A 16,403-nucleotide genomic window follows, 5' to 3' on the forward strand; every position below is an offset into this window, starting at 1 on the left:
TTGCGATGACGCTGGAGTGTCCTCTCCAGTGAAGCTGAAGCTACAGAGCCTGGGCAGGGTGATATGGAGGGTCTGCTGTTGCCCATGCAGCAGACCCCCCCTCTCTTCGCAGCTGAAGGGTCCAAGGGAAAGACGGAGTCAATACAGCTTGGCTTCAGGTGCGCCGCAGGAGTTGCCGGTGTTGACTACAACGTCGAACCGCCTTAGGGACTCCGGCTCCGGATTTTCTGTCGGGGTTTACTCCCTTAGCCTTTCCCCTGAAGAGGTATGCCGCAAGGCAGCGGAGGTTTTTTGGAGTCAGAGTTTTCCTTCTCTGATGTGCCCTGACTGGAAGATTGAACCAGCGACACTTAGCTCGCAGGCCGACGCTCAATCCACTGAGCCAAACCAGCCAGGGTAAAAGAGGAAATAAAACATATGTATATGTATTTAAATTGGCTATTAGCCAAAATATGGTGCAGGAGAGAATAAGTAGGAAATCAGGTATCAGCATCTATCCTGGTTATACTTGTGTTTTGGGGTATGGGTAGTCATTTATTTTAATCAAATTTTTCTGCATTGATTAACCCAACTTTGGATTAAAGAATATGTTCAAATTACACAAGTACATTTCAATTTCATAGCCTCATATTTAACAAGTTATCAAGATGCTCTGTTTAGAGTCCTATCTGAACAGTCAAAATACAAGTAACAGACATAATTGCTATGGGGTAGGGTATGTGGCTGTGTTCTGATGGAATTCTCTTCTTTCAATGGTTTAAGCTTTTTGTAATACAAATTCTTTTTATAAACAGTCTTTAAAATTTTGAATTACAAAAGACCAAAAAAAATAATAAAGAGAAAAATACCACATCTTTCTAATTATCAGACTACCATTATTAACATATTGGTGTATTTATATTTATTTATTTAATCCTCACCCAAGAACATTTTTTCATTGTGTTTTAGAGAGGAAGGGAGAGAGAGAAACATCAATTCGAGAGAAAAGCATAGATTGATTGTGCCCCCAACAGCCCCATTGCACCTCACCCAGGACACACCCAGACCCATGATCACTCGTGCCTGGACCAGAGATGGTGCACGTCTGTACGGGGGACTGAACCGACAACCTAGGCATGTGCCCTGAGGAATCGAGCCCTCAACTCTTAGGTTACGGGTTGGCGCTCCAACCAACTGAACCATACCGGTCAGGGCAGCATATTGGTGTATTTTTTACCATTCTTTTTTCTAGTCCAAGTTTTTGGATTGTTCATTTGTTTTTCTTGTACATAGTGGAGATCATAATGCTTTATTTTTTTCCCCACTGCTTATTTCACTTAATATTTTCTCCTGACACAGCAGTGGGACACCCTTAGCATTCCACACTGGTACGTGTGAGGAAGGAGAGTTAGTTAGATAATGTGGCACAGTTACAGAGTAGCGCACACTCGGTTGTAAGAACTAATGGCTGCTGAGCAGTTCAAGTCTCTAAATTCCTTGGAAGGTTTCCCAATGAATTAAAATAAAGGTGTGTATGATCATCTGCGGCTGAATTAAATATTTCTTGAATCCCAGTGCTTACAATACTAATGAACCATCTGACACTTTGCAAGTTGTTAGATGACTAATTCCTTGGGTTGCTGTTTTCAAATGGGTGATCTCGTGCGTTTCTTTCCCTTCCACTTCATCTTAGGCTGCTTTCTGTTCCTCAGTGCCCTCTAGCCACTGTGAACACCTTTCTCCAACTGTTCTGAGCACTGTTCTTTGCACTGAGGCCTAAAATACTTCCTCTTCCCCAACCCCAACACTTTGCTTAGAAGATTCCATGTTCTTCTTCCATCTAAATGGTGTTTCCTCCGAGAGGACCTCTTTGATCTCCCTGCACCAAGACACTATTTGCCATCTAACAGTTCTTGGTGTGGAAAAATGGGAACTGACAAACTGTCATAACGTCCCTAAAATATGGTACTTGAAGCTCTGAGCTATTCCAATCCAGAAATAATTTGCATAAATTACAAGATTGAGGGAACAATAAAATGATGGTTCTGTAGTTTTTCTAACTTTCTTTGTCATGAGAAATGAAGCATGCTTGCCTACAACTTTGTAGTATTTCTAGTAGATAAAAGTCAGCCTCCCTCCCAGAGCCCCAAAGAAATAAAGAAAAGCTATAATTGGATGGCATTGCTGTCAGTCATCTGGGTGTAAAAGAGGGAGGGCAGTTGCCTCACCCCCAGGGTGCCTGTGAACAGGTTGTGTCCCTAGAGTTTGTCTCTGAACTTGCTTCTCTTCTTTATCCCTCATAGGCTGGGTATATGTGAGTGTTTTGGAGGGGGAGGGGAAGGGGCTGTACTGTCTGGACTTTTGAAACAAGCAGGAAAAAAATTTAAAGCAGTAAGCTTAAAAAAATAACCGTGTAAATATTATGTGATTATTATTAAAAATTCTTGCTAAAAAGTAATAGGAATATCATCAAAAAAGAACCCTTTGATTAGTGTCTGTTCCTTAGTGTTCTACATCTTTCACTCTGTTCTATAAAAATAGAGATAATTCAATTAAGTTCTGTCAAAGAAAAGGGAGTATTCCCTGATCTTCGGCCAAGAATTCCCACCCCCACCACTCTTCCCGCACTCCCCGTTTTCACTGTAGGCACTCTCCGTGGCATCATCTGGTGTTTTCCTTCCTGGCCCTAAACGACACTCAGAATCATTGATCCTCGAGCTGCTCTGCCTCTCCCCTTAGAATGCAGGCACCATGAGGGCCAGGTCCTTGTTGGTCTTGTTCACACCTTTCACCCTGTCTCCTCGGCCTCCCACAGTGCTTAGCATAGGGGTGGTAATGAAATACGCATGAAAGGAGTGAAAAACTAATGATTTAAATTAATTTTTTTTAAGTGTATACTTATGCTTGGTCCCACTACTTTCCATGAGGAAAGGGTTGACGTAGTCCATGAGTTTCTTGACAAGATCTTCACATTTGTTCAGTTAACACTTATTAGTGCCTGTCACCAGGTCACATGCTGGAAGTACCACATGAATAAGACTTGACTGATTCTCTCTAGGACCTCAGAGACTAGCAGAGGGTCAGACACACATGTATGTAAATAACTGCAAGTCTATGAAAAAGTGGAACAGAGGTGTGGAGACAGGAGACTATGAATTACTAGGGAAAGAACTCAATTTGCCTGGGCATGAGGGTTTTCACACAGGCAGTGACGTTTACACTGGGCAATGAATGAAGAGGGGAAGTGTGGTGGGTTAATTAGCAGGAAGAGCATCTTAAGCTAAACGTGAATGACATGTTTGGGCACTTTAGGGTAGGGGGAGGGGATTGTAAATGCTGCACCAAGGCCCTTGGATTTGTTCTTAAAGGAGCCAGGGCACCTGCTTAAGCAAGGCAGGCCGTGGTAAGAAATCAGGATTAGCGTGCAGCGGTGTGCAGAGGTCACTGGAGGGAAGTTGATGCTGTGGTTAGAAAACCAAACCACCCGCTGCATTGGCAGGCATTTCAGTTAAAACATCCTTAATCTAGAGTTCATAGTGTATCTTCCATAGAGACGAAATTTTGAATTTCATAGAGATGAATATTTTACTTGTAATTGGTAGCTCTTTTAAAATGTATTTTCCAGATGAAGACCTTTTAATATATTTTATGTTGAATATTAGAAACTTTTGAAAACCATGTTTAATTTGTACCCAGATAAATATTACAGTATACACCACTGTAGAACAAACTTTGTGAATCTTCATGTAAAGTATAATTATTTTGCATTCTTCCAGATGAGCGAATGCCCAGGTTTTTCTCCCCTGCCCACATTAAAAGTAATGCCCCTTTATCTAAACCTGATCAAAACAAAACAAAACATCTCCCTCTCTTGCAGTTCCACGGCATCCTTCAAATGATTTGTTTGAAATATTTGAAATTGAAAGAGGAGTCAGTGCAGATGATGAAGCAAAGGATGATCCAGGTAGGTATTTCTAGTCTTAGTACCATTAGAGTGACATTGAATTGTTTCCCTTTGTTTCATGAAACTAACTTTTAAATTGTAGATTGTTAGGTTACATCTGGGAAATTTTTAGATCCTTTTTTTTTTTTTTTACAACTTGATTTCCTCTGCGGTTAATCAGTTGGGCAAAAATAATTGAGTGTTATCTTTTAAAAAAATATATTAAACAGAATTTAATATAAACTGAGGAGGAAATCATATTTTATAAGTGGTGATGTAACAGGATCATAATTTGGCAACATCTGAGCACACATGCAACAGTTGTGCTGAGAAGGGAATTCATGTGGTTTCCTGGGGAGAAGTTCTGGTGGGTTAGGTAAGTGCAAAATAGGAGAGCGCATGTGTACAGATAACCTTGTAACAAATACATTTCTGTTGTTAGTTTTTGGTTTACTTGTCTGTCTGGTCATTTCCTGCAGGTGTCCTCATTCACAGTTGCAATTTTGACCATGGGCTTTGTGGATGGATCAGGGAAAAAGACAGTGACTTGCACTGGGAACCAGTGAGGGATCCAGCAGGTAAGAGCAATTACGTAACTCTGGGATGCATTTCCATTTGATCCTCTCAGAAGACTCAAGTGTACTGTATGTAACATCTCTGTTTGCCTAATAAAGAGGGTGAAGAACATCTCGTCCAACATTTATTCATATATTCCACTTCTTAAGAGCTAAATTTGTTAGCTGTCAACTAGAATTATATTATGGGAAGATGAGTAGTTCATTAAAAGGCTAGTAAATACCTCTTTAAAAGCTTGGAAAATAAAACAATGTGGACTTACTATAACCTATGTTAGGTTACTTGTAGTGCCCCATTCCCAAATGTAAAAGAAGTCTATCAGCCCTGGTAGGAGCCCTGGCTATTTTCTCAATCATGTCTTTTTTGTTTTAAAGATTTGAGACATAGTTGAAGGAGACTGACATTTCTGTGGAGTTGTGAATATCTCTCTGGAAAAAAAAATCAATCTCACTTGGATGCTGCAGAAAGTACTTATAAATTACTACTACTTATTCCTAGAGAATGTTCTTAGTAAGGTGGATTTAGACGCAGTTCCTTAGAAAATTAGCAGGCTTTTAAATTGAACACTTGCTATTAATCTGAGGTTTTAATACTTAAGAGATGTTTTGTTGTCTTGTACCAGGAAGTAAAGCTACATATTGTTGGTTTTCGCCCTCCCCTAAGTAATTAAATCTTTTATGGATGATGTCAACTTAATGGAAGGATGAGGAGTTTGGTTTCTTTTTTTTTTTCCTTTTTATACTCCTGTTTTTAAATTTAGGAATGCAGGAGATGAGATGTGAAGAAAAAGTATATTGTTAACTAAAAAGTATGTTGTTAATGAAAAGCCAGGTTCTCAATACCATCCCAGATATTATATAGAAGAACACAAAACACACAGTTCACTTGAGTGAGGATATGCTCTGTTAAACCTGTTATTCTCAAACTTCAGCATTTGTACAAATCAGCAGGAGGCCTGGTTAAAATGTAGATTTTGATGCATTTCTGACAAGCTTCTTGGGGATGCTTATGGTGCTAATCCTTGATTTACATTCTGAGTAGCAAGGTATTAAAATTCAATGTTAGACGAAAATATTTAATTAGATCTCCTAAGATTGAAATTTTAGACAGATATTTTAAAATAAAAATTTGAGTTAAGCTTTTAAAAATATGAATATTCTACAAATTTAACTTTTTAAAATTCCTTTTGGCTTTAAAATGATTTTTAACAACATGCATACACACAGACAGCCTCTCTCCTTACTGTCCTGTTAACTCTCATTCATTGAGGTAACTAAGAGGAAGTATTTTTATTATAGACATATATACTTATTGATTTTAGAGAAACACTGAGTTGTTGCTCCCCTTATTTTATTCATTCATTGGCTGCCTCTTGTATGGACCCTTACTAGAGACTGAACCCATAACCTTGGTATAGCAGGATGACACTCTTAACCAACTGAGCTGCCCAGCCAGGACTATATAGTTTAAAATTTTCTTAATTACAGTTGACATTCAATATTATTTTATATTAGCTTCAGGTGTACAGCATAATGGTAGACAATTATATAATTTACAAAGTGATCACGCCAGTAATTCAAGTACCCACCTGGCACCATACATAGTCATTATATTATTACTGACCATATTCTCTATGCTGTACTTTGTGTCCCTGTGACTATTGGGACAATATTATTAATGTGACATATATACAGTATTCCCTCACTTATCATGGGTATTACGTTCTAGACTCCCCCGCAAAGTAGGAACCTTACATTTATTCTACACTCTTAAACCTATGTAACTTTAACAACATATGTGTATAATACCGCAAAATCCTGTGATATAGTGAAAAATCTGCAATAAATAATTAAACATAATATTTTTTAAAATCCCAAGATACAGTGAGGCCACAATAAGTGAACTGCAATATAGAAAGGGACTACCGTATGTGAATTAGAGAGAAACCAACATTTATTTAAAACCTACTGTAGTCTTGAGTATTCATCATCTCATTAATTTTATTTAATACCCTATTATCCACCCTGTGAAACAGGTAATATTGTTTTTCTTTTGCAAAGGAAATACTGAGGTCCAGAGTTTACATAAACTTCCTAAGGCCACAGAGCGAATGAGTGGCTTTCACGTCCAGACCTCTCTGTGCTCCCCACGCGGCCTCTGAGGCAGCTCAGTGTGCAGGTCACCTGCACAGTATCCGGGGTTCTCACTCCCCACAGCCTGACCTCAGCCTCCGTGCTAGGGCACATGATCCAATGAGCAGGTCTCAGCCCTGTGACATGGCTGGCGCTGACCTGGGGTAGTTTCTACAGAAGAAAGAATTGTTAGCTGTGCATGTTCATGGCCATAACGAATAACTTTCAAATAAGGCACACTGGAGAGAGTAATCCATGCTAAATGAACTCAGAAGAATTTGTTATAGATCTGTGTAAATAGTCTATGTAGATAAATACTTGATTTTTTAGAATTCATGTACTATTTTATAGGACCAATTTAGTACTTTTCTACTTTTTTTATTCTTCATCTCATATGTGATGTGACCCATATTCTATTGCCCTCTAATAGAAAAATGAGAAGAGGATTGGAAATTAAAATGTCAGGCAAGAAGTTGTAAATGGTGATTTTGTTGTGACCGCACAGAACAAATGGGAAGGACATGGTGCTGTTGGGAAATGACTGGATAGCTCCTGGTGATTGGCTCTGGGGGGCTGCCCTCTGGGGCTGCTCTGGGTTTTTACCAATGACCTGCATGTTGGATTTGGTTACTAAAGGTGTCCCACCCAAGCTGTGGCTGGCTCGAAGCCAGAGGAGAAAGTGACTGTGCTGACACAACCAGCTTGCCCAGATTAGATCAGCGGGTCTCATTTAAGAGGATGAAATTAACGGGGATGAATACTGGGCATGGCTTATGGTCTAGAAACCAATGACTCAGCTGTGGGAGGGAAGAAGTGCCTAAGTAGTAAATGTGAAAGACTTGAGGTTTTTAGTGGACAATGAAATAAATGAGTGAACCCTGTATTGTTGCTGCCAAAAAGTTGGGTTATTTTGCTAGAAATATGCTGTTTTTTCCACAATGGAAACTCCACTTCAGTGGGTTCTTTCCAGTCTGAGAAAAAGAGAGATAAGTGTAGGTCATTCAGAATGATGTGGATGGAGAGGTGTCTCAAAGCCTACAGAACAACAGAGGAAGAAACCAGAATGTTTAGCCTGGAGAAGAAACAGTAGAATAGGGCTGCTTTTCAGTTATTTGACTGACAACATCTGTCACCATTGTTCTGTGACCTGACCGCAAAGGGATGGAAGTCCAATTAGCAGGTGAAAACCAGAGAGAGATCAATTTTGCTTCACCTTCTGAAAGACTGCCCCAATAGTCAGAAAAGAGCTCAGGCTGATGCCGAAGGAAGGACTCTCTGTCAGTGGAGGCAAGTGACTGGATGGCACATGGCAAGGTGTTGTTTTGAGCACTGGAGAAGTGTTGGGTTAGAAAACCTCTTACACCAGCTCTGACTCAGAGCGGAATGCCCCAGGTGCTCCCCAGGAGATCGGTGAGCAGCAGGGTTCCAGCTTGGAAAATGGAAGGGAAGAACAACGGAGGGCAAGTTTGAAGAAGGTAGCTGTGCATGCCATATATCAAGGTGGAGTTGCAGATGGGCTTTTTAGAATATGTTGGGGAATTTTAACCACATACTGATGGAGAAATACTAATAAAGCGTCTTAAGAAAAATGCCCGTTTTTCTTGATGTTTAGGTGAGGTTGTGTAAATATAAGTAATTTAATGAATTATTTCTGTGTATTATCTAAAGATCAAGATATGCAAGTGTTCTTATATGCTAACATCTCCGAGAAGAGAAAACCCGCAATTAAAGAAACTTAACAGATTTGAGAAACAGCTGTAAATAATTGCATTTGCTACCTGCCCTGCCTGGTGCTCATTGGGTTTTGTTTATCACATTCTTAAACTTACTTGTGAGATAGTGAAATTAATAAGTTACTCTAAAGCAGCAGTCCCCAACCTTTTTGACACCAAGGACCAGTTTCATGGAAGGCAATTTTTCCACAGACTGGGGGTGGGGGTGGGGATGGGAGATATTTTCCCTGATGATCCAAGTGCATTACATTCCAGCTCACTTGTTGCTGTGCAGCCAGTTCCTAATGGGCCACGGACCCCTGCTCTAAAGAATGGAAAGTTGTGCTGCCAACAGATGTGGTGATTCATTGCAGGCCTGTGGCTGTGGCCCTGAAAACACACCCTTCTCCTGTAGATGTCAAGGCTGAACCTGGGGCCCTTTTTCTGGAACCCTCAGGGTTTAAAGGCAACTGACTCAGTCCTCTGTCTGCTACTGCTAGCTACAAGGAATTCACTTTAATATAGAATAAGTATGCCAGCGTGTACATACAAGTATGTCTGTTGCAGCATTAAAAAGCATTATTTTGAAATACTTGTAAATGGAAAAATAAATCAACAGTAAAGATAAATTCTGTCTTCCAGCCCTGGCTCTCAGTTGACCTCTCAGATGCAACCAGTTTCGACAGATGTATTTGTCCATATAACAGCAAAGCACGCTCTCATGTACCTTGCTTTTGCCACTTAAGAATATTGTCTAAAGAGTTAACATGAAGAACAAGGATATTAAAACCAGAATGCCTGGGCTGAGCACCACTGCTCACTAGCTTTGACCTTGAGCAAGTCACTTAAAGGGAGATAATCAGAAGTATCTATTCAACATATATAAAGCATTTAAAGCAGTCTCAGTGTTATTAAAATAGTATTAGCCATTGTTGTTGAAGATTGTCCTGTATCAGTACATACAGAGCATCCTCCTTCTTACTCATCAGTATTCCTTCATTATTCCTCAGATGTTCCCTTGTATTTAATCAACCAAACTCTGGGGGACATATTAGTTGTTCCCAGCCTTTTGGTAGTTCAGACAATACTGCAGTGAAAACATATACATATTATTTCACATATATTTGAATAGAATATATCTGTAGAATACATTCCTATTTGTGGGATGCTGAATCAAAGGGAACTTGCATTTTTTAATTCTGATAGATTTTACTAAATTGCCCTTCATAATGGTCATACCAGTTTATACTACCACAAATAAATATTTAAGGATCATCTCAACACAGATCTTATTCTACTACTTTTAAAAACCTTTACCAAGCTTATAGGTAAAAAACCATCTCATTTTAATTTTAATTTATTTTATTGTGAAAAGTTGGCCATCTTTTCACATTTTAAAAATCATTTTTTTCTGAGATGCTTTGTATATTTCTTTTTATTGTTGATTTGTAAGCTCTGTAAAAAGGAAACAGTCCTTTTTCATGTGTTGCAAATATTGTTATTTTTTTGCTTGTCTTACTACTTTATAGTGTTTTCTCAGAGTGAAAACTTGGAAACAACTTAAATCTTCAGTAAAAAAAGACTAAATTATTAATGGCATACTTGAAGCTGTGAAAAATGTCTTTGTTGACATAGAAAAATGGCTGATATGTTTATGAAGAAAGCAAGTTATAACACTGCATAAATGTTCACAGAGCAGCTCTGTAGAGGAAGAGCAACTGTAGCTTCATTGATCATGTTTTACATTTCAGGATTGACTCTTATTAGGATGCCTTGCTTTGTTAGGTTTCCTTTCTCACAGGCAGCGTCTGGCAGTGACATTAGTATACATTCCACAGAGACTTAAGATAATCCTTGTTTTCTTAAAACTTGCAGGTTAACTGTAATAACCTTGTATCTTAGTCTTAACCAAAATACCTGTGATGATTCAAAAGCTAACTTATGGGGAGACATATAAAATCCATCTTAATATTTTGGCCTAAAATACCATTTGGATTAATTTGGGGGGTGGCAGGGGTGGTGGGATGAGGGTAAGAAATTTTGTTTGTTGTTGATGATTCAAGTATATGACTGAAGGACCTACTTCCTTTCAGGTTTTCTTTTCTGTATTCTTAGAACATCATTTATTCAACAAATGGCACTAAAGTCCCACCATATGCTAGGAATGTCATCGGGTGGTTGAGGGAATGGTTGGTTCTGACACCAGAGAGTGCACATCTGGGGGAGAGAAGCATGCAAACCAGCCATCCAATCTGAACGCAGCAAGTGCTCTGAACTCAGACCTTTATTCTGCAGTCACTGGATAACCCCTTGGGTGACTTCACCTCTCAAAGCCTTGACTCTCCCTCTGCAAGACAAGCCTTCACTTCATAGGCTTGTTATTAGTGTCCCTGAGATGCTGCCCACGGAGCCCTCGGTACTGCCTGGCACAGAAAAAGTGCCCAGAAAGAACCTCTCAGGTCCTATGACTGCTCACAGAGCCTTGGAAGAGAAGTCACTTGAAAAGTAGGAGAACATCCCAAACCTTAACATGTTTGATACAGATTAAGAAAAAAAAGGGGTGTGTGTGTGTGTCTTTTCATCGAAAAATAAGTGGGGTTCCAGCATTCCAGCCACATTTTCCTATGGATAAGTCAGTGTTGAAATAGGGTGTTTTTCAGGGGGCTACAATAGAACAGCCTGAGAGGAATGGCATTTGTACTTGGACTGAGTTTCAAAACACTACCTGCAACTTTCCCTCTTGAGAAGCAGCTTTCCTCCACTCCCTTCTGCTCACACGCCCCACCCCCCATTCGTAGTTTATCTAACAACTGGGAAGGCAAACATTATAGCCCAAGGGATCTGAGGACAAAGTGACCTGTCCAAAGGGAGTTTTTATTAACCTTTTCCTTCATGTAATCGTGTATACTATATTACATTATATATTATATAATTATGATATAAAAACATTGTAAACTACTTATCTTCAAATAAAATTGATGCTCCAGGAAACTGTGGAGGGTTTCCAAACACCTCTGTCTTTTCCTGGGGGGAGGTGCACTCCAGCGGGAGAAGCATAGCAAGCTCTGGCATTTTTAAAGGCCTGTTTTCTCTCTCGAGTATAGAAGAAAAGAAGAGACAATAAAGAGACTTACTACCCTTTAAACCACCACCTGCTCTGCTGCCTGGAGATTAATTATCCACATAGAAAATTCTCCCTGGCAACTCTGAGTCAACCACCAAATCAGCCAGCCAGCCTGACAACATAATCATAACTTGGTGCGGATCAGGGGGTGGCGATGCGTGTGTCCGAGCATGCCTGCGTGCGTCGGCTCCTGTGCCGCTGGCGGTGTGCCTAGTGTTAGGGTTTCTAATTATCCTGTGACTTTGGCGTAGCTTGTACTCTCCGTGAGCACAATGCGCGTGTGTTTTCTGTAAACACAAAACTATGGAATTTGAGAAATAAGTCACATTTTCCTCCTTCAGTAATCTGGAATTCTTTACAAACGACCGTCACAGTTTGAAGTTTATTTAAACAAACAGAAGTAGAACTCCTGGCCATCCTGCCATACTGCGTGCGCGAGGAAGGGATGCCGGCGTCCGCGCCCACACGCTGCCTCTCCCGTTGCAGGTGGGCAGTATCTGGCCGTCGCAGCAGCCAAGGGCCCAGGGGGGAGAGCTGCTCGCTTGGTGCTCCCCCTCGGCCACCTCATGCATTCAGGGGACCTGTGCCTGGCATTCAGTCACAAGGTGACGGGGCTGCACTCCGGCGCGCTGCAGGTGTTTGTGAGGAAGCACGGCGCCCACGGAGCTGCCCTGTGGGGACGAAACGGCGGCCTTGGCTGGAGACAGACGCACATCACCCTGCGCGGGGCTGACGTCAAGAGCGTAAGTAGACGCGCGGCCTGGGAGCTTGTCCTGCCCTGGGGTCTGAGCTGGAGGGAGCCTTGTTCTCTTCATTAACGCAGGCTCAGACAAGTCAGTGTATTTGCTGGGGATGACGACTCTATTCCTTGCCTCTTTCTTTGGTCACTTTTTGCTTCTTTCTAATTCTTCATTAGAACCCATGACCACCCCACCCCGGGTAGATCCCCTACTTCTATTAAAGAAAATTCGTAGTTGAAAAAGTAGGTACCACTCCAGGCTGCCCACTGAGCTCCAGCCACACACACAAAAAAAGAAAAAGTAAAAATGTTAAGAGAAACTTCAGAGGGCTTCTCTTTTCATTCCTTATACTTCAAGCTCTGACCATCATGAGTTACCCTAAAGTGTTCTTTGTACCAAAATGTTTCTTTAAAGTCCATTTTTTTCCTCTTTGCCTCAGAGATCCTAGTTAAGAAGGACAGGATGTGGGGAAAACTTTGAATGAATATATAACTTTTATCTTAAGTAATCAAATCATATGTAGCAACCAGGGGATCTGTAACCACTCACCGAAATAATGAGTATATTTGGAAGCAGTGTCTTTGGTTAATAGTTAAAAAAAAACTTTATTATGTTCTGCATCTAGGCCTATAGGTATTGTTTCTAGAAACTTAGAAAGAAAAGGTAAAGGTAGGCTACATTAATACAGCTTTTATCCGTCTTGAATTTTATTTTACTCTGATTTTTCTTAAAATTTTGCTTAATGTTTATATTTTTAGAGAAATAAAACGAGAAATCATTTCAAATCACAGCATAGACTGCTTTCATTAAAAAATTTTTTTTTAGCTTTTATCTTTTATGGTGTTTTTTCTATTACCATTTAGTTCCCTTATACCCGCCCCATTACCTCACTGCTGTCCATGCCCATGAGTCCTTTTTTCTTTTTGCTCAATCCCTCCAGCCCCTGACCTCCTGCCACCCCCTGCAAAGAAGCAAGATAAAATGCAAGAATAGTGAAAGTCCTTCGTCTTTACATAAGTAAAGCAACGCTGTGATTAGATTATGGAATTTGATGCTATTCCATTTTGCAGGAAATCTGTCTGAACCCAGTGGAGGAACTGGGAAGCAGCAGGCCATGTGACTGTGATATTTTTTAGATCTTTGGCTCTCAACTCCTGCACCTTTACATCCCTTACACTCTTTACTTCTGACCTCATAATTTTTAACAGAAGTGTTCACATCATAAGCATTTTTGAATTGAAGTAGTCTATAGTTTATAATGGCTTTTAAAGGATAACTGGTTCTGAGTAATAACAGTTTATCGGTGACTTAAGTTTCTACCAGAAGGCAAGTGTCAGGTGATGGCAAGTATCAGGTGATACTGTTCTCTAATCTTCTGCTAAGTTTACAATTGCATTTTGGGGAAGTTTGCCTTTATTTTGCTAACTCAGTAGGCATTGGGGAGGGTGGAGGAGGTCTGACCAGTGTGTGCATTCTCTCCCTAGGTCATCTTCAAAGGTGAAAAAAGGCGTGGTCACGCTGGGGAGATTGGATTGGATGATGTGAGCTTGAGAAAAGGCCACTGCTCTGAAGAACGTGAGCAACTCTACAACTAGCAATGAACTCCTGTGTTGCTCCCTCTTCTTTTTCTGATCTTCGTCTCCTGTCTTCTCCTCCCTTTTATCAGGCCTAACAGAAGAGTGGGTCAGTGGGTCAGAGAAAGTCTGGTAGTTGACTTCGTCTTGTTGGCCTGTTTTTGTGCAATCCCAATGAACAAGTGACACGCTTTTTGAAATAGAACGCGCATCCGTAGACACATGCAGTCCATCTTTGGGTGTTACCTATTAGGAACTGGCCTTCAGCATGTGTGACCTATGCCATCCTTCATCCTGGTTACAAGGTGTTCCTTGTAGCAAATTATGGGAGATGTTTTCAAAAGAAATTTGTGCAAATGGCATTCTGTTATCTGTTCAGTGTTGTACCATGCGTAGTATTGACTTCCGCTAAGATACCTTGTACAACATGCTTGTGAAACTCATTTCTCCTCTTCACTGGACTGATCTGAACTCTTACTGCCATTCACTTTATAAAAGAAGGGTGTGTAATATATCAAAATGTATTTACTCTTGTTATCTGAATTTTTATTTTAAAGACAGTTATGTAAAGTGGGCACGTAATTCCTTGTTAGTAGTGTTGTGTTTTGTGTAAATGTGCTATTGATATTAAGTAGTTACATGTTCCTAATAATTACAGACTCTAGTTGCAAGAGAAAAGGCAGCTTGTGATCTCTTAAATTAAAAATGTACATGATGAAGTGTTATCCAGCTCTGTGACCTTATATTGGTAGTAAGAGGAATTTGAAGAGGTGTCAGGTTGTGGTAGTGGAGGGATGAATGTTTGAATGATCTTGAGTTTGATCCCTGCAAAGGATAGGAAACCATTTATTTAGGTAGACAAGAAGCTGAAGTTAGCATATAAAACCCTCACTGAAAAATAAAATAATAAATAAATAAAACCCTCACTGTTTCTGGTTACACTTTAAAACCAACAGCTTTCACCATAATAACCTGGTCCTGTCTGGTAATCCGTAAGAAGCTTGGCAAAAGTTCTGGCTGTTTCAGAGGAAAGATTCTGTTTATGGAAACATGGTGAGAAGCATGGGAACAGTCCCACTGGAATATACTTTTATACTAATTTTTAAGTCAGTATAAACTTAGGTCTAATTGAAAACTTTTGTGCTGTCATATCAGGATGGGATAGGAAGCAAGTCGCATGCTTTGGGGTATTAATGTGTTGGAACAGGATTCACTTATACACTAGAACAACAGGACAAGATTAGAATTCTAAGTTCTAAAAACCCTCAACTAATGTGTTTCCTCTTTGCATATTTTAACTTTATATGAAAAGTATATCTTTTAAAATGCAACTTACTACTGAGGCTTTTCCTCATTTCTGATTAAGTAATCAAAATATTTTCTACTTTTGTCAGGAATCACAAAGATGATTAAAGGGTTGGAAAAAAAAGATCTATGATGAAAAATTAAAGGAACTGGGATTATTCGGCCTGGAGAAGAGGAGACTGAGGGGCAGATCATTGCTGGTGTTCAAGTCTGTGAAGGGCTGGTGCAGGGAGGGTGGTGACCAGCTGTTCTCCACATGCACTAAGAATAGAACAAGGGGAAGCAGGCTTAGACTGGAGTATGAGGGAGTATTTTCTGGCAGGCACAGTTGTTAAATTAGAATCTCTTATAAAGAAGTGTGACTGTGTCTCTTTTTTTGAGGCTTTTAAAAAATTAGATTAAAATTTGTCTGTTTCAGGTGGTTAATGATGTTCAAGATAGAGTTACAGATTACAAAATCTCTCAGAAGATGTTTTGATCCTATTACCATGTAATGAAAATCGCCAGAACTACGTCATTTGGACTAGGCCAGCGTTTAATTTAGGCATTTCCCTTTTTGGCTCCTAGTGGAAAGGAATCAAAAGGGGGAAAGTCCACCAAATGCTGGGCTCACTAAAATGTCTCTCCCTTTATGGCAAACCTAGCAGTATTAAACCAAAAAAGAAAAAAAAAAAAACATATATATATATTTATTCCAAAAAGAGAGTTTAATAAATAGATTTTTAGTGTCTCAATGTTCTAATGTGGTGGTGTTTGTTTTTTTTTCTTGAATAAGTATAACCCTTTCACTTGCTCAATGGATGAGTCTTAAGATTTTTTAAAAGACCATAACAAAGAACACAGTTTACAGAGCCTTTTAACTGGTGCGTTCTCTCTGCAGTGTGTGTGACTGATAAAGAGGGCTGTGCCCAACACAACTGCCAGGCCCTTTCCTTCACCTAAATGGGTCAAATTCAGTTTCTCTTATCAGTTCAATCTCCCAAGCTCCACAATGGTAATGTTTTTTGAACAATAGGTACAATAGTATAACTCTTGTCATTTTACTTGGTGGAGGCAGGGCAGGAGGGGAGTATAAATCAGTGAGCCTTTAGTAGGGGCCAGAAAATATGGCCTCAGATCCCTTTTTAATGATTTGTTACCTTTTTGGTCATAAAACTGCACAACTGAAGATGAAAGGGGAAAATAATTGAATATTTCACTTTTAGGTGCCAATAAAACATTGCACTAAACTGATGAAAGAAGTTATCCAAAGTACTGTATAACATCTTGTTTATTATTTAATGTTTTCTAAAGTGAAAAGTGTTAGTGGTTTTCCAAA

The 16,403-nt window shown here is 39.8% G+C and overlaps 1 protein-coding gene across 10 annotated transcripts in view; it reads left to right on the forward strand.

Moving 5' to 3' along the window:
• The window catches only part of NPNT (nephronectin), a 77,254-nt gene extending 61,493 nt beyond the window's left edge, over window positions 1–15,761 (forward strand). For 7 of the 10 annotated variants that reach the window (XM_090266373.1, XM_090266376.1, XM_090266375.1 and 4 more), the window contains 5 exons: window positions 3,857–3,943; window positions 4,402–4,500; window positions 11,953–12,209; window positions 13,691–13,781; window positions 15,175–15,761. In XM_090266373.1, coding sequence (XP_090122499.1) covers window positions 3,857–3,943; window positions 4,402–4,500; window positions 11,953–12,209; window positions 13,691–13,781; window positions 15,175–15,218 — 578 coding nt within the window. In that variant the 3' untranslated portion in view covers window positions 15,219–15,761. Of the gene's footprint in view, window positions 1–3,856; window positions 3,944–4,401; window positions 4,501–8,618; window positions 8,872–11,952; window positions 12,210–13,690; window positions 14,416–15,174 lie in introns of those variants that run through there. The other 3 variants (XR_016509049.1, XM_090266374.1, XM_090266381.1) reach the window with 3 other exon arrangements.
• The last annotated feature ends 642 nt before the right edge of the window (window positions 15,762–16,403 follow it).

This window comes from Furipterus horrens, unplaced genomic scaffold, assembly GCF_987537825.1.
Source record: "Furipterus horrens unplaced genomic scaffold, mFurHor1.1.pri manual_scaffold_2, whole genome shotgun sequence".
NCBI classification, from domain to species: Eukaryota; Metazoa; Chordata; class Mammalia; order Chiroptera; family Furipteridae; genus Furipterus; species Furipterus horrens.